The following is an 18,567-nucleotide window of genomic DNA, read 5'->3' as shown; positions in this document are numbered from 1 at the left end:
AGAAATTCCATTAGAATCCTAATTATAGAGAAGGATTATGAATCTTAATTAAAACAAAATTATGTTTATTAGTTTCACATATGTAACCGTTTAAGATGCACTTGAAGGTGAAATTTGATTATTGATATTAATTTGAGTTTATTGATGAAGTTTTTAATGAGTTTTTGTGACACCAATTGATATCCAAGCCATGCTTCAATTGGTATCAAAGCCTTTCACTTCGTTGTGCAATCACCAACTCTAAATATGTTTGATATATTATTGTTGTAATAGTAGTACCAAAATACATACGCTCTAGCCAAAAAACGAGCGTTGCCATTATTTGCTATTTAGGGGGGACTCTAGAAAGCACCAAGTATTGTCACAATCGTGCATTTAAGTGAGAACCCAAATGGACCCTCCCTTGCCCGGGAATGGACAAATAATGGGGGACCCCTGAACTTTTGATGGAAAATGTCGCGTGTGAATGCTCCGTGCGGCATTTGTAGGGCAACACACGTGCTAAATCGTATAGTTCAAATGCCCATAATGGGCATGGTTTTTGTCTTCAATTGCACTTGCTTAGAACTTGGTCCCATCCCCTCTCTCATTATTCAATTGTTGGACTCCCACAAAGCAGACACCCTTAGCATGCCCCATCTCATCCCATCATACTATCATTCTTTCCTCAACTTGCTCATTTTCCCCCCTTTTGGCCCCAAGCCTTGGCAGTTCTGTTATAGCCTGCAATCAATGAATTTAGACTTGGGCTGTAAAAAGTTCCAACTTCAACTTGACAACTTTTGCGGACAAGCAGAGGTGATTTGATACAGATTTATAGCCATACAATCAACTAGAAATATTTTAAGGGGTGAAAAGATCTATAGCCATAGGAGATCACTATACTTGATTTAAGGGGTGAAAAGATCAGTCAAGTTAAAGACCCAAGGGCATAGACTTTAAAATAGTTTCGCGTTTGAAAAGTACATCTCCGGGTGCTGCATGAATCAAGAAAGAGAGAAGTTTAGACGACCAATCATGATTCCCGGGGGGGGGGGGGGGGGGGGGCGAGAGAGAGTGCAAAGAGCAAAATTAATAGTTCTCGCAGTCAAATACTGGGAGAAGGAGAAACTGGTTATTGATAATTTAGTATCTTTACCAAAATATTAGGTGAAGGGAGAAACGAGATTAGAGAATTACCATCATTTTTTCCAGTCAGAACAAGTTTCTGGGTCAAGATCAGATAGCTGGTTGCTTTTGGGTTCTACCTTCTGAGTATAAATTTCTATATCACCTTTCACCACACTCTTCCACCATTCCATTTGGTTTTGGTTGGTCAGGAGTACAGAGATGTATTTCTTATCCTCTGCATGCAATATCAGTTTAAACAATACAGAAAATATAAGAAATAAACAAATAGATAAATAAATAATATTAAAAGTAAAATACAAGTATGAACACCAGAAATCCAGACAACAGCCAAAAGAAAGTGGTGTATGCAAGCAGAGTCAATGGAGGATATAATTTTCCCCCAAGCTGCTATCAGTAACGAGTACGACCATGCTTGTTATCCTGTTTGGTTATTATGAACAAACAACTGCACGGGCTATGTATTGGTGTATGAACATACCTAAGGTCCAGAAGCAATCATCAATCATGACCAGCTGAAGTAGTTCACCCTGCAGGTAGGCAAGACGATTGCTGATAATTCCTTTGCACGAGTCAAAACACGGTACATAAAAATTTTAAATGGCAAAGAAATCCATGAATAATATATCAGGCTACATAAAGACATACATCAAGGCTGACCCTTGAATCCAACTTTCAGATGGTTTTTCTTTATCTCACATGCTATGAACCTTGACTTAATTCCAGGAGGGACTGGAATATTGATGGTAACTTCTTGCAAGGGCCGACCCCAAGAATAACTGTCTAGATCAGGGCGATTGCCTTTATTGGGGGGCTAGCAATACGTTTGGAAATGAAAGAAAGAAATTAATTACAAAACAGTATTACCACCTCAGAAGAAAATATATATGCAAAGAAACCCTCCTCCAATGAGTACAAATGTTGCCTTGTAATTACCCATAAAAATTGAACTGATAATTCAAGCCAAATGAGGAAGATTACATTGCCAAAAACATACTCACTACAGCATGTTACGACCAACTACAAGGTAGCGTTGCTATAATGTCGCAAAGAACAGAGGGTTTAACAGGAGTGAAGCTACTCTAATTGCCTTAGAAGTTATCAGGAGCAAGCAATGTTTTGTAAATAGGCAGCTAGAAGGAAAATTTGTAATAAAATAACTACAAACCAAGGGTAAAAGGAGCAAAATATAAAGCAAACCATAAATGTGAAAAACTCGAGTGCCACAAGCTCACTGTTTTTCCACATCTTTATCACACCTCATCCCATTTCAGAGAGAAACAACACTTTGCATTTTCATTAAATGCGTAAGAGAGAATACATGCATAAGGAGTATCAAAAACATATCTAAGCCCTTTCCTACTGCGTTCAGAATTTTCAAACCAAGAATATGAATAGGAGGGTTCCCAGGCTCACCTGTTTTCTGTCATGATACATGCTCTAGCAGAAGTGATTTCCAAAACTCTCCAACCAGTACAGGTCCAGGGATTTTGTTTTCCTTTGGTTGTGAAATTAGGGTGAAATAGACTTAACTAACCTATTTTCAAAATTTCATGTGTCATAAAACGGAACTGAACTACTTATTACTTATTAGGCTTCATTATACATTCCTGAACCACCTCTCGCTTTATCTCCTAGATGCTACCTTCATCATCCCATGAATTAGCACATTCAAACCCATCTCCTGTAGATTGTAATCACATAAACACTTGTTCATAAGTAATAAGATGATTATTTAAATTAGTAGAATGAGAGAAACAGGGTAAGGTAAAACTACTTGCATTCTTTCCTTGAGGATAATATTTTGTGTCAAAAGTACCAGGACTTTGTCTAGGCTTACTAGTTCCATTTACCATTCCTCAAAGACCAAAGCGGCATGGCCAAATCTCAGAAGCTCAATGAAATTTCCAATCCTTGCAGTATCAGGCTATCACAAAAATTTCATACTGGAACCCAGTTTAGTACTCCCTTTTTTTGCTAATCAGAACCAGTTTAGTACTTTTATCAACGATAATTATAAAATTTTCTTTGATTTAGTGATTCATTTTTCTCCATATGCAACTCACTTTGACAAAGGTAAACTCGTAAGAAACATTTCTGAGATGTTTTCAAAAAGCAAGGTGAAAGAAAATTCATAACCTGCCAAATTTTGATGGAAAACATTCATATACAATTTTTATTGCTCTCGAAAGCTTATTCTTCGTTATTAATATGGCAAATTTATCCAAATATAATATAACTTTGTGAAATAACATATTTAATTATATATCTTATAGCACTTCCCACATCCCATAATACTTGTTACCACATTCCGCACTTTGGTGAAACCACTTTCCATTTCCATTTCTTATATTGACAACCTTGCAGTTGTTCCACACAGTTGTCAAGTATCTTAAGGGTCCAATTGGTTGGGGTCATTTGACCCTTTTATTTAGCTTTTTAAATTCCAAATTCATTATTAGGATGTATCCTGGTTTAAAGCATTTGAATTTGGGTATAAATATAATAATTTGAAATGACTCCAACGCCTGCCTGCGGGAGGGGGGGGGGGGGGGGTTGTATTTGAAATGCAAGTATTTCAAATTACAAATCTCAAATGATATCATTCGGAATCCCTTTATCTGAATGCAACCTAATATTATCCTGTTGAATTTATCATCTTCAAAAGTTAGTTACTGAAATTCTTTAAACTTCCATAAGAATACATTCACTTAAGTCTTTAAGCTATACTGATTTCTCAAAGCATATCTCAAGTGGTAAGAACGTTGTTTAATGTCAATGCATCCACAAGTCACTTGCTTCAGAAGAGAGGCTAAACCTATAAAGGCAGTAAAAAAAAATTGTCTTCAACTAGTGCTGTGTCTTTTTCCTCAAACAAAATAGTTTCACATTTCAATTATTTGCCTTTTTCCCTTTCCATTTCAGTTTCAATAATAACATGATGAAGTTTTCTGGAGAAAACATAGGAGATAATAACGTAATGACTGTAAAATTAAAAAACAAAAGTTTTTGGACTGGTTAAAGCTATAATCTTCATAGTACCGTTTAAAGTAGAAAACACATCGAATCGAAGCACTGTAAACTGAAGTGTGAATCTAAGTTGGACTTTCAATTACATCAACATTGTGCACAAACACTAATGAAAGAATTAAAACGAAAAACGAACGGGGACAAATTCCAAGATACAGAGCATTACCTCACTTGCCATCACTCATCTTCTCATCCGCAGCGGCCAGAGGCTCGTCCTTGGCGATCGTTTTGTCAACCTTCAAATTGCGTTCTGCCATCTCCTTGTCCTTGATTTTCTTATCTTCATCGTCGACCTTCTCTTTCACCGTTCGGAGAAAGGGATTGACGTCTCTAATTACTGACTCGCTCCTGAACGGATCGGACTCACGAGAGACGAACTCGAGAAAGCTCATAGGCTTAAAAGGATCGAGCACTGCATTGAAATACACGATGAGGGCGGCTGCTCATCTTCCTTGTATTCTGAGAGTATCGCCGTGGGGTTTGGGGATAGAGAGATTTTCCCGATGCCATTACGGGTTAGGGTTTTAAGTGTCTACCGCCCGTCTAGTCCCGTGGAGGCCGCTACACGGTGTAGCATCGGGAAATTTGGAAAAATAGGACTCTCGGTACGACACTTTGCAAAAATAAGACACTATAAAATTCTTTACAAAATTAAGACTTTTTTGAATGTGTATTAGATAAAAATATTCCCATTTTTCAATTTATTGTCTCTTCACGTTCTTCCTTCTTCTTTTTCACCTATTATTTTATATATAAAGTACACACACATATATATATATTCACCTATTATTTTTTTTTAACCATTCTTTGTAATTTAAATATATGTGTATATATTGTTCATGTTCAATGATTGAATTCAAGAGATGTGGGTCCCTCCCATTCTATTTCCATTATATATATATATTATACATGTACTGTGTGTTTTTGCGTTGATGGGAATGGAAAAGAATCAGATGGTGGCCATGTGCAGAAAAAAGAGTAAAGCAATCGTAGCGACGATCATGGAGTTGTTGATATATTAGTTAATAGATATTGGTTAATCGATATCAATTAATAGTTAATAGATATATGTTAAAATATATAAAATTTTGAATTTAAATTGAATTAATATTAATTAATTTAATTCAATTTAATCTGGGTATTCTAAAAGTTTGAATTTTTTATTTAGTTTGAAGACTAATATTCAGTAAATGAGAATCGAAGGAAACAGTAATTGTGAATGAAGTGGTTATTAAGGTACAATTTACTTAGAACAAACTTAGTTAATTACGTTCAATTCGATTATTTTGATAAGAAAGAAGATAGATGGTTTATATATAAAAATCTTTTGATAAATTTTTTATATTTTAACAGATATCTGTTACGGATCTCGATTAACCAATATCATATCGGTTAATCGACATTTGTTAACAACCGATATCGATTAATTGATATTTGTTAACAATCGATATCGCATAACCAACATCTGTTAACAACCGATATTGCTTAACCGATATCTGTTAATAACCGACATCTGTTAACAACCGATATCTGTTAATCGAATTGAATTAAATGTAATTAACTCAGTTTCTTTAAATAAATGGTACCTTAATAACTACTTCATTCACGATTATTGTTTCATTCGATTATCATTTACATAATATATAGTTTTCAAACCAAATGAAAAATTCAAACTTTTATAATACCCAAATTAAATTGAACTGAAGATAAAAAAAAAAAATTGAATCAAATTAATTAATTTTAATTCAATTCAAATTCAAAATTTTGATATTTTTAACCGATATATGTTTAATCGATATTTGTAAAGATATCTCGATTAAACAATATTTGTTAAGGATATCGATTAACAGATATAGGTTGTTAACAGATGTCGGTTAAACGATATCGATTGTTAACAGATGTCGGTTATGCGATATCGGTTGTTAACAGATATCGATTATTAACAGATGTCGGTTAATCGATATCGGTTGTTAACATGTATTGATTAATCGATATGATATTAATTAATCGAGATCCATAACAGATATCTGTTAAAATATCAAAAATTTATCAAAATATTCTTATATATAAACCATCTATTTTCTTTCTTATCAAAATAATTGAATTGAACGTAATTAATATATATCGATTAACTAAGTTTGTTCTAAGTAAATTGAACATAATTAACTAAGTTTGTTCAAAATTTTAATATTTTAACAAATATTTATTAATTGTTAATTGATATCGGTTAACTGATATCTGTTAATCGATATATCAGCAACACCATGACTGTCACTGCGATCGCTTTACTCTTTTTTTTGTACATGGCCGCCATCTGATTATTCTTCTCTCCTATCAACGCAAAAGTACATAGTATATGTATAATACATATATAAAATGAAAAGAGAAGTAGAAATACCCACATTTCTTGAACTCAATCATTGAACTTGAATAATATATATATATATATATATATTTAGGTTACTGAGAGTGGTTAATAAAAAAAATGATAGATGAATATATATATATATATATACACTTTATATATAGAGTAATAGAGAGAGAATGAAAGATTTATTAAAAAAGAAGAACACGAGAGAAAGTCAATTGAAAAGCTGGGATATTTTTGCCTAATACACGTTCAAAAATTTTAATTTTGCAAAAATTTTTAAAGTGTCTTATTTTTGCAAAATTTGGTACCGAGAGTCCAAATTTTCCGTGTAGCATCATACTCGATCGATCAATCGATCCTATTCCATTTTTCTTGTACTGAAAAGCACTCGTATCCCTAACACTGCCCCAGAGAGATTTTCTTTTCTTTAACTATTGATATAATGTGTGTGTATATATATATATATATATGTATTTCTGTTTAAAATTCAAAACAAAAAATGCAAACCAATTTCAACCCGACACGTCAAGTCTTTACTCCATGATTTCTTCATATTTCCATCTTAATCTAGTTAGTTTAGGGTCGGTCCCGACTTAAGAATGAACCTCTCTAGTTATACAAGGGTAAAATGGGTTTTTCACAAATTCTTCCCCCATCATTCAGGCCCCAAAATTAATCACGCTAATTAACATTATTATTCCAATGCTATATATTTAGTATAAAATTTAGGGTCAAAATTAGTTAATGGAGCTAACTAGCATTTATTCTAATAAACCACTGAAAAGTCTGAAATCAGTTGTTTAATCAGCGCCATCAAATTGAACTAGGAATCAACTTGAATTATTCTAGTTTCCTAGTCAATTTTTTAACTTTTGTTTTGTTTTCAAATGTTTGAAGATAATAATAATAATAACAAGTTAAAAGATTTAAAAAAAAAATAATTGAACTCTTTGGATGGTGGATAATATATGCTAACTCCAACCCAAAAAGAAAGGTGACCAGACATAAACTCACAGCGATCGAGAGCAGACTCTAAAGGGTGACTGACGCCTATAAACACTCCGACGCTTTTGTAAATAAAATAGTAAGTTGACAGAATATTAGTAGGTTAGAGAAAAACATACTTTGACTCTAGAGAAAGCTGATCTATATAGAAAGAGTAGAGGTCATCCTACATATATGTGTCGTGTATTGCTGGGTGATAGACTGGATATCTAGCATTAACAGGGCTCCTTGACGATGGTATGATGTCGATGAGGCTTTCATAAAATATTAATGGAATCTACTATTAATGAGTATGAGATCCTCACAGAACCGGCCCTATTATAAGACCAAATAGGCGGCTACCTAAGGTCCCCAATTGTGAAACTAGGTTGCACGGAAACGGAAACGTGAGACGTTTCCGAACGGAAACGGAAACGCAGAAACGACATTTTTTAAAAAAAGTAGGAAATGGAAACGCGGGGTAAACTGTAAATTTTAAAAATATAAGGATTTTTTTATAAATATAATTTTTAATATAAAAAAAATATTCAAACATAAATAACAAACATAAATTTTATAACGTATTAGAAATATATATATATAAATATATATACTGTTAGCTTCACATATGTGTATATATATATATATATATCTTCGTTGCAGACACTGTTAGGAAATGTATGTTGCAGACACTGTTAAGGGAAGGAGAAGGAGAAGAAGAAGGAGAAGGAGAAATCACTGGGAGAATGAGAAGAAGAAAAGATGGGAAAAGAAGAAGAAAAGAGGGAAAAAGAAAGGAGAAGGCAGGAGAAGAAATCGCTGGAGAAGAAGAAGAAAAAGAAGAAAAGAGGAAAAAAGGAAGGAGGAAGCTGCTGCGTGAAATTGCTGGAAGAAGAAAAAGAAAAGGAAGAAGAAGAAGAAGAAAAGAGGGAAAAAGAAAGGAGGAAGCTGCTCTGTGCGTGCAACCTTGCTAGGCGGCTGGAAACGTCTGATTATGTTTTTTAAATTTCGAAACGGTCCGAAACTTTTTAAAAATTACACAAACGGCCTAAAAAACGTTTCGGAAAAGGAAAACGGTTCGGAAACGCCGAAACGACACCTTCGAGCCGTTTCCATGCTTCATAGTTGTGAAAGACCCCACTTTCTAAATTTTATATATTTTTTATTTTTTAATAATAAATACTTTATTAAAAAGTTAAATTCAAAATTTTATTTTTTATATATTTTTTCTGTATTCGGTAACTTTGATTTTCTTTTAGTTTAACTTTTATTTTTGGGTGTATAACATATGTTGTTTTTTAGGTTTTTATATTATTGTGTGGGTATTTTTTTGAGTTTAATTTGTTGATTATTCTGTCATGATTATTGATTAACAGCTAAACTAGTTGCCTTTTTTTTTTTTTGTTACTTTTCAACCAACATGTACCTCCAATCATTTTTATTTAACATAGATGATTTGAGATGGACTCTAATATAAATATATAATATATTTTTCATGAGTCTAATGTAAATTTTAAAAAATTCATTAGGTTATTTTTAATATTTAATTAAATTATTCATCTAATTTATAACTAATAATTGTAATGATTGAATTAACGTAGATCTACCAATAATATTTTTTTACTCATAGTATGAATTTGATGTTGAATACAAATTTAGTAAAATTAAACGATATTTTCAATTTTATTTTAAAAAGTAATAAATAAAAATAAAAAATGACATCAATTATGTAATTGATTGAAATAAAAAATTAATAAATTTTCTAGTGGATTGAACTTCAACTTTTTTTTAATTTAATGAAATAATGAAATTTTCTAGAAAAAATATGTATTATTTTTTTTTTTAAAATTAATGCTTTTGAAAAAGCTTCAAAAAAAATTTCCGCCTAGATCCCCCAAATTGGTTGGGCCGGCTCTAGATCCTCATTAATAAAGATAGGATCAGGAGTGAGCGCGAGAGTATTCAGCATGCAGTTGCAATAATGCTGTTGTAGGTTAGCGTAAAGTCAAGACCAAGTTAGAATTGGACCGAGATTGAGTTAATACGGAGCTAGATTGGGCTATGGGTCAAGATAGAGTTGGATTGGGCTAAGGGCTGACATAGATCGGATTGGGCTAGGAGTCGAGATAGAGCTAGATTGGGTCAAGCTCGATTTAAGTTGGTACTGTTTAGTGTATACATATATATATATATATATAAGTTAGTGGTTCAATTGTCATTCAAAATAAACAACAGCACCAATGAAAACATCTATAATGACATCTAATTTGAATATTGTCGGTTCATGATTTTTTTTTGGATAATTTAGATACTTGATTTTGATGTTATTTTATTTTCATTCTAAACTTGTATTAATATTGTTGTGTGGACTTTTTTTTTTTCTTTTTAATTGAAGTATTAATTACTTAATAAATTTTAAAATTAATAATGATATGAGATAAATTTTATTATTTTTATTTTTAAATCAAAATTTTGATTATATGTATTTATTTATTTATTTAATAAAAGTAAATCAAAGTTTGATACTAGTTTAATGTTTGATCAGATCATTAACTTTTGATATTCTTCCAGTTTGGGTTTGATTCTATTTATTAAACTCTTACGTTTAATAAATAGATTTTTTATTTTTATTTATATTGTCAATTAAAAAAATGTTTTTAAAATTTGAATACAAAGATTTAATTAGTGATTTTGTATTTTTTTTAAAAAATAATTTTTAAATATTTATTTATATTATTAAAAAATTACTAAAATATCTCTTATTTAAAATCACATATATTATAAGAATTAGAAAAGAAATCGTGGTACTCAAATAGTAGGGATGGGTCGGCCAACATGGTCAATGGGCCAGTTGGTGTCGGGCCAATTTGGGCCAGTTCACGTGAGGCCTTGTGGGGCAACTTACCTGGCTTTGACAGTAAAATTAATATATTTTTATTATTTTCTATACAATTTGTAGTAGCTTTTGCTACGAAATGAAAATTAAAAGTTTGCAAATCCCAATTTTGAATGTAAAAAATTTAAAATAATGCATTAAGATAATTCCTAAAAACTAAATAATTATACCCCCAACTTTTTTGTTTTTGTTTTTTTTCAAGTACTAAGCTATAAGAAGTTATAAATTATCTACAAACTTGAAATTACAAATTATAATGCTTAAAATTACAATAATACACAGAAACAACATTTGAACTAAATAACAGCTTGAAATATTTTTGTTATTTCAAAATTTTGACAAATGAATAGTTATAATTTGCAATTATAAAATTTAAAAAAATTATTTACAATAATTTAATTTATGAAGGCCACAAGTTGTGTGAGGTTGGGTTGTAGGCCTTAGGGCCTTAGCCTAGGGCATCGGCTCGTGTTTAGCACAAGTCTTGTGGTGGACGACTTGATAAGAGAAGAAAGTATGTGGAAAAGGTGGGAGAAGCGCTAAGTGCAGGAGTTTTATAAGATACAGTGAGAAGAAATGGAATGGTATCGATATTTGGAGGCTCTAATCTAAGGTTAATTACCATCTGCTCCTGGAATCATAATTCTGTATTTAATTAATTGGCAGAGATATACATGAATTGAAGATGATCCTTATATAGAAGCTTTAGAAGGGTCCTTGAATCCTCCATTATATTTATTTATTTATTATATCATGTGTGATGATGATGATAATGATTGATGCCCATATTTTTATATTTAAATTTGCTCATAAAGTCAGATGATACCTACCACTTACCGTATAATAATTTAGGAGCTGCAACCTGCAACGCAAGTGGTGTTCCTTCCTTGCCCTTAATTGGCACTTTGGCGAGACTTAATTTGAATTAAGAGTCTTGATGGTATTTTCTTCTAATTATATAGTTGGCTTGGCTTGGCTGGGTCAAAAGAATCTCTTTTGTTGCTGGGCTATATGATGATGATGTCACAATAATCATGATTTTCTTTTCCTTATCAAAATAATTAATGAGCTGACAACATAAAATAAGGAAATTACTTCCGCCCGCACTGCTTGTATTAATTTTGTTCTTTAACTAATTGACTCAGTCTTTTCTTATCAATTGCCACCAAACTTTCCAAAGTCTTCTTCGCTTCTGCACTGCTTACTTGGCTCAGAATTAAATTAAAACCTACTGATAATGATAATTAAAACTAGATCAGTATTTTTTATTTTTTTTTTGGTCACTTGGAGAGAGTGTAAGCCCATTTCTTAATTAATTTATGAGAATAAAGACAACTTGCTCTAAATATTATTATTTTATGATGATATATATATATATATATGTATATTCAACCCAATGGTACGTAACTTGCTAGCTCTGAATTATCAAAATTTAATTTGTAAAGTGTCCTGGATGGGAACCACGTTCAGAAATCGCCTTCCCTTTAATTATATATTATTATTAGGGAAGTTTGTGTGTATAGATTGGCAGGCACACTGTGATGAGTTTGTGACAGTACTGGCACCAGAAGCAATACATTTGCTTCCGTCGGCGTCGATGCACTTAGGTATTAAACCTGACGGACGTCAGGGGCGGATTTTCCCGCCGGGGGGATTTATTATGCATAGTTCTGAAACATTAAGCGACCTCTCCCCAATTTCATTAATGACTTATGGATCTGGAGATCAGCCCTCTCTCAAATCTATTTTCAAATCCGTCTCTGACGGAGGTTGACTATTGTTGCCTTTGATGGTGCGTATAGGGGGTATGGCTGGTGGTATGATTCCAACGGTCCAAAAAAAATTCACATAACGGCGTTAATTAGATTTCAATTTGTCACTACCTCGTAATTTCATACAATAAATAAATATTGTCATGTCATTATTTTATGTACGTGTGTACGTGTGTGCTTTTTCTCTTTGCTTAATTTATAAAAATTCATCATTTTATATATGTATAAATATTTCAGAGCATTGTGAAGATAAGATTGATCATTGAGTAACCAGTTTTATCAAAAATACAGAATTTATTAAGATATTAATGTTTTATTAAAAAAAAAAACTAACTCTAATTGATGCTTAGATAACCAATTGAGGAACCGGGGGTGTAGCTCATATGGTAGAGCGCTCGCTTCGCATGCGAGAGGCACGGGGTTCGATTCCCCGCACCTCCATCTTGTTTTTGCTGTTTCTCTCATTCTTTGCTGTCTGTCTCTTTAAATCTTAATGCCGTTGTTGTACGCATTTGAAATTTTCCAAATGGAATTCAACTCAAAACCCCGACAATTAAGTGAGATTAATTCTCTCTCTCCCGTCACTGTCAATTACAAAAATCAGGTTGTTGTTGTTGTTGTAGGCTTTGAGTTTTGCATTAATAAGGTTGGTTGGCTTTGCCTTTGCATGTTCTCCCACAGACTCTGCAACAAAAATTATTCAATGTGGGAACTTGGAAAGACTCCAATATTTCATTTAGAATTGAGTAGAGCTCAAAGAAAAGAATAAGAAGGTAAAAGAAATGTGAAGTGACGAAGGAAAGAGGAATGTAAAAGTAGTTTAATACATACATTACCTTTGCATTTTCATAATTATAAATATAACGTTTGATTTTTAAAATGTAAAACGTTAAGATTCAATATCTTGATTATTAAAAATTATTCTTGTAAGTTTTTATTGTGATTGAGAGTAAACGGAATTGTTATCTATGTATGTTATGCAAGATGACACATCAATGAGACATGTTAAATTAATCTTTATACATAAATATGACATTTGCTTCATCAACAATTAAAATATTTGACATTTGATCTCTAATATGAAAAAAAAAAAGGGGACCAAATTTAATAAAGAAATACCTAAATTTAAGACCTAAAATTTTTATTTAAAAATAAAAGTAATAAAAAAATTAAATTTTCATATAAAACTTAAAATTTTCATAAAAAATACTTAAAAATTTCATTAAAAAGACATAAAAATATTAAAAAAATGGCCAAAATTTTATAAAAGACCTAAAATATTAAAAAAAATACCTAATAATTTCATAAAAATACCTAAATTTCATTTTATATGTTTTATTTTTAGGTTTTTATGAAATTTAGGTCTTTTTTTATTTTATGTCTTTTTTTATGAATTTTTTAGGTCTTTTTTTAATAAAATTTAGGTCTTTTTTTTGGAATATTTTTAAGTCTTTTATGAAATTTAGGTTTTTTTTATTAAATTCTTTCCTTTTTTTTTTCATATTAGGGATTAAATGTCAAATTTTTTAATTGTTGAATTACCAAATATCATATTTATGTATTAATTATAATATAATGTGTCTTGTTAATATGATTTTTTTTATGTATCGTGGTATCATATATAGGCTAGATAATGACTATGTTTATTTTTTGTCATAATAAAAATTAAAAGTAATAATTTTTAATAATTAAAATATCAAATGCTATATAACATTTACTATTCAAGAATCAAACTCTATATATTTTTTAATGGTTGAAGACGCTATATTATGTATTAAAAGCCTATAAAAATTGGGGAGTAGATCTTGAATGCCCTCTCATGGCCATGGGATAAGCTAGCTAGCTTCCTCTTGTAAGCCATAATTCCTTCTTTCTCTCTTTATCCATGCTAACTTTTAAGATCGGCAGGCTTTTCTAGTCATTTCGGAGTTAGGGAATAGGGAGATCTCCCTTTTCAGAAGTGATATTGGTGGCTCTATCCTGCGCCGATTGCACAGGCAGGGGGAGATGTGCTAGGCCTTTTCTGAAATTCCTCCTCAAGGCCCTTGAAATACCCTTTTGGGGAGCCTGGCCATTTGGGCCTTGATTGGGCGATCAGTAGGGTGTCGCCAAAGGGGGAAATGGGTGGCACGGTTCGATTCAGGTGCTTGATGGTTGATGGGCTGGCTGCGCCATCGCCATCGCCATGTAGCCTTAGGTGTGTGTGGCCGGGCTGCATGGCGAGAGCATCCAGAGGCCGCCGGGGTGGTTTCCCCTCATCAACACTTTTACCACAATTAAATGAAAGGATTCGGATTCTCATCCAACAAAATTTTTTGATAGAAGAAGGCTTGTCATGTCGGTTCCATAATTGACCCTTTTTTTAGAATACAAATCAACAATAAGAAAATGTTATTATATTATATGAGATCAAGTAAATAATAAATTGTAACTCATCTGTCTGTGAGCTTAGTTTTAGTAATGCTCTTATAACTAATTAATATAATATTTAAGTGTCTATCGTCTAGGTTTTTTTTAACCTTACTTTATTTACAGAATATAAATTAATCCAGTAAATGAGCATTTGTTAAAATGAACAAAATCTAAGATATCAAGATAAGCTTGTAATACTTTCTGAATTAAGATATGAAATGATCAAGATAAGATTGTGAAATATTTCAAAATTTTTATCAGAGTGTTTGTTAAATTTTTTAGAATTTATTAATAATTGTACTTTTTCTTTTTATGTGTTCACTAATATATATGATAAACACCAATATAAGAGTTTTTTTTTTTTTTTATCAAAATATCCCTATTATCAAATTTATTCAAAATTTTTTGTTAATATCAACAACAAATTTATGATTAAAATAGTATTTTATGATTAATATGAATTGTCAAAAAATAGAAATAAAAAATAAAAATAGTATTTTATTTTCTAAATCCATGTTCAAAAATAGATTTAAAAAGATTTGAAAAATAAAAATAATTATTGTTGGAATTACAATAATTCAATTCCACCTAGATAATTAAAAATGGCCAAAACATATTTTCATAATAGATAATAAAATATAAAATTAAATAAAATAATTCAAAAATTGGTGAAAGGAATTGTATTAGTTAATAAAATATATATATAGAGAGAGAGGGGGAAATTTAAACTTTAAAAATCAATAAAATGAATAATGTTATTTAAATTTTAAAAATTGTTAAAATATATAATAATTTAAAAATGTATTAAATAATATTAATTATAAGACTTAAATATATAAGTTCTTTTAATAAATTTAAATTTTAAAATGCATTAAATTGCATTGAATATCCTACAAGTAGGTAATTGGGAGCTATCTTGAAAGAGTTAGATAAATTTATTTTAGGGGGAGATCAGATAAATTTATCATGAAATGAGAAAATAAGCAATCACGTAAAGGTTTTTAAAAAATAATCAGATAAATTTAACAAATACATTAAAAAAAAGCCAAACATTCAAAATATTTTTATATCTAATATTTTTCTCTCTTATCTTAATTAACAAACGGTTTCTAAATAAAATTGTAATCCAAATGGAAAAGGACTGCAAATTAATAATTAATCTCATTTATCAACGAATGGGGACAAAGCTGTCATTTTAAACGTTTCTTGGCAGGGTCCAGTGGCCAGTGGGGCCATGCATGGTTGGCAAACACGTTTTGTCAATCACAAGAAAAACGATTCATTTATAATAATTAATGATATAATACTTTATTATTGCCTATCAATCCAATATATGTATGTGTATGAATGATAATTATGAGCATGACAGGCAACTGTTGTAATAAATTAAAGAGGAGAGTGATGCTTGGAAAGGTTTTAATTGTCACTTTCATTGCTAAACAAACACGCCTACCCCATCCATCCATCTACCTTCCACCCAAATAAAGGTTTATCTCCATTTAACTCTTTTAAGAGTTACTTAATTGGTAATAAAAGGGTATATATAACCTTCTGTATATATATATATATATATCATTAAGATTTAGATTTCCTTTATGATAATTTCACGAACAAATTTTTATATTTTTACTTAGTACCTATAATTTTTGAGTTGTTATACATAAATTAACTCAATTTACCCAATAAACATTAGAAGTATAATAACTGTAAGTTGTCATTGATTGAATAAAAGAGCGTCAGTCTCATACTATATATATGCCATAATACTGGGGGTTAAGGAAGATACCGTAGCATCGGTGACTTAGCTCCTCCTCCTCACCAAGTTGATGGTTAAGAGAAATGGTCATTTGCTACGAAGTCAAACACCTTGGAACCTGGCGCCTCTGCACATAAATATTCCAGCAAACAGCTGCTGCTTTGTGAGCTTGGCTCCTCCTCCTCCTCACCAAGTCGTCGTCGTCGTCGTCTCCTCCTCGTCCTTAATTCTCTCTTGTAGTTGCAGATCGAGCTATATAACTTGGGGAATTAAGGAGTTCACAGGTAAGTTAGTTTGGGAAGCTATATATACATATATATATATATTGCTAAGTATTCGAATTTAATTGCCAATTGACTAGAAATTTAATTTCTTATATAGTTGTTGTCGAAGCTTAATTGATATAAATCAAATAACGATATTGTGCTGGTGCTGGAAAATTAAGGTTAATTAGAAAGAAAGGAGAAGGAATAAGAGCAGAAGGCTAGGGATCGGATTCGGAGCATCCATCTAAATATTATTCATGGCCTCTGAGAGGGAAATTTTCGGTCTTTCAGGTCCATCACACCTTACAGCTGTTGATTGGTAAGGTTTTCTCAATCCATCAGTTAATCTCTTTAATTCTTATCTATATATCTATCAAACAAATGATGAATGTTGTTTAATTAGGAAGCTTTTGTTGGAACTTATTCTAAATCTCAAAAAGGTTTTTGCGACGTTTTAACCTAAACTTGAGTTCTGAACTTGTACGTATGTTAAACTGTTGCAGGGCAAACCTACACCACCGCAGGTCAATCGCCGCCAGCCTGGTTCAGGGCGTCTACATTCTAGAACGCGACCGCCAGCAGATGCGCCAAGGGTCCCAAGCCCTAGCTCCTCCGTGGTGGGCCTTCTTTCATTTCCATCCAATCCAAGTCCTCGCTGACGATGCCGATCTCTCCATCTTCGCCGCCGTCTACGAGCTCCGATCTCCCTTTTCATATCCCTGCAACCTTCCAAGATACGTTCTCGCGTTGCGCGGCACCATCACCAAGCCAGGCTCCAGATCCCAGGACCTCAAGCTCGATTTCCAGTTCATCAAACACAAACTCCAAAAAACCCACCGATTCGAGCTCGCTATGCAGGCCGTCGGGAGACTAGTCTCTGTTGCCGGACCCGCCGGAGTCTGGCTGGCCGGCCACTCTCTGGGAGCCGCCATGGCCCTTCTCGCCGGAAAAAACATGGCGAAGCAGGGATTCTTCCTGGAAACCTACCTTTTCAACCCACCGTTCGCGTCGGCACCGATCGAGAGGATCAAGAACGAGAAGGTCAGGTACGGCGTCCGTTTCGCGAGCAGCGTGATCACGGCCGGAATTGCGGCGGCCGTGAAGAAGACCCAAGATAACTCGTTTTCCATATTATCTGGGTGGATTCCATACCTTTTTGTGAATCCGTCGGATCCGTTTTGCTCGGAGTATATTGGGTACTTTGAGCACAGGAAGAAGATGGTGGACGCCGGTGCTGGAGCGATTGCGAGCATTGCGACACAAAATTCGATTGTGAGTTTGTTGTCCGGCGGCCTGGGGAAGGATTCATCGGAGCCGCCGCATCTCCTTCCTTCGGCTTATTTGACCGTAAATCTCAGCCCCTCCAATGGGTTTAAGCGAGATCATGGGATTCATCAATGGTGGAACCCTAATATTCAGTGCCAATTCAAGCTACACCAGTTCAAATAATTAAGGTTGAACGAACGAAGTTGTCATGCAGAAAAGACTGTCGGAATCATTCAAATTAATTTGCATTAATGTTGTTTTTCTTTTCAATTTTATTATATATAAAATAAATTATTAAAAAATTTAAAATTCTTTTTCGTGTATTAATTATATAATAAATTTTATCAATATATATTTAAACTTTTATAATTGTAATAACGTCTCAAATTTCTTTGTTCTAAAAAAAATGAAAATATAGAAAAATTTAAAAAATGATAAATTGCAATAGTGAAAAATTGAACTTTATAACAATTTTAACATAAAATAGTTTTAATTGAACACATTCATCAATAATAAATAACATTATTTATTATTTATAATTAAAACTTATTTAAATCCAATTTTTATTATTCATTAATAATAAAAATTGTTACATAACACTGTCATTTGTTTGGTTTTTTCTTGTGTTGTGTGTTTATTTTTTATTTAAATCCATTTTTTATTCTTCATGAAATTCAATTCGGGTG

The 18,567-nt window shown here is 32.1% G+C and overlaps 2 protein-coding genes and 1 non-coding gene across 3 annotated transcripts; 2 read left to right on the top strand and 1 right to left on the bottom strand.

Annotated features, from left to right (window-relative positions):
• Positions 1-223: 223 nt before the first annotated feature.
• LOC127791543 (protein BOBBER 2) lies at positions 224-4,747 on the bottom strand. The gene is given in 7 exon segments (XM_052321485.1): positions 224-723; positions 886-977; positions 1,180-1,345; positions 1,610-1,664; positions 1,775-1,942; positions 2,545-2,812; positions 4,325-4,747. Coding segments are annotated over 4 exon segments (408 nt in total). The 5' UTR covers positions 2,566-2,812; positions 4,325-4,747; the 3' UTR covers positions 224-723; positions 886-977; positions 1,180-1,181.
• A 7,802-nt stretch (positions 4,748-12,549) lies between these two features.
• On the top strand, positions 12,550-12,622 carry TRNAA-CGC (transfer RNA alanine (anticodon CGC)). The gene has a single exon. It is a non-coding gene; the product is annotated as a tRNA-Ala (tRNA).
• Positions 12,623-16,385: 3,763 nt separating this feature from the next.
• LOC127791166 (GDSL esterase/lipase At4g10955-like) lies at positions 16,386-18,123 on the top strand. Its single transcript, XM_052321001.1, has 3 exons — positions 16,386-16,633; positions 16,795-16,934; positions 17,119-18,123. Exons 2-3 carry the CDS (start codon positions 16,873-16,875, stop codon positions 18,062-18,064), a joined length of 1,008 nt encoding a protein of 335 aa, XP_052176961.1. The 5' UTR covers positions 16,386-16,633; positions 16,795-16,872; the 3' UTR covers positions 18,065-18,123.
• The last annotated feature ends 444 nt before the right edge of the window (positions 18,124-18,567 follow it).

The sequence above is a fragment of the Diospyros lotus genome, chromosome 1, assembly GCF_014633365.1.
Source record: "Diospyros lotus cultivar Yz01 chromosome 1, ASM1463336v1, whole genome shotgun sequence".
NCBI classification, from domain to species: Eukaryota; Viridiplantae; Streptophyta; class Magnoliopsida; order Ericales; family Ebenaceae; genus Diospyros; species Diospyros lotus.
Note: the sequence above shows the minus strand (reverse complement) of the source record. Positions and strands in the feature narration are given on the sequence as shown.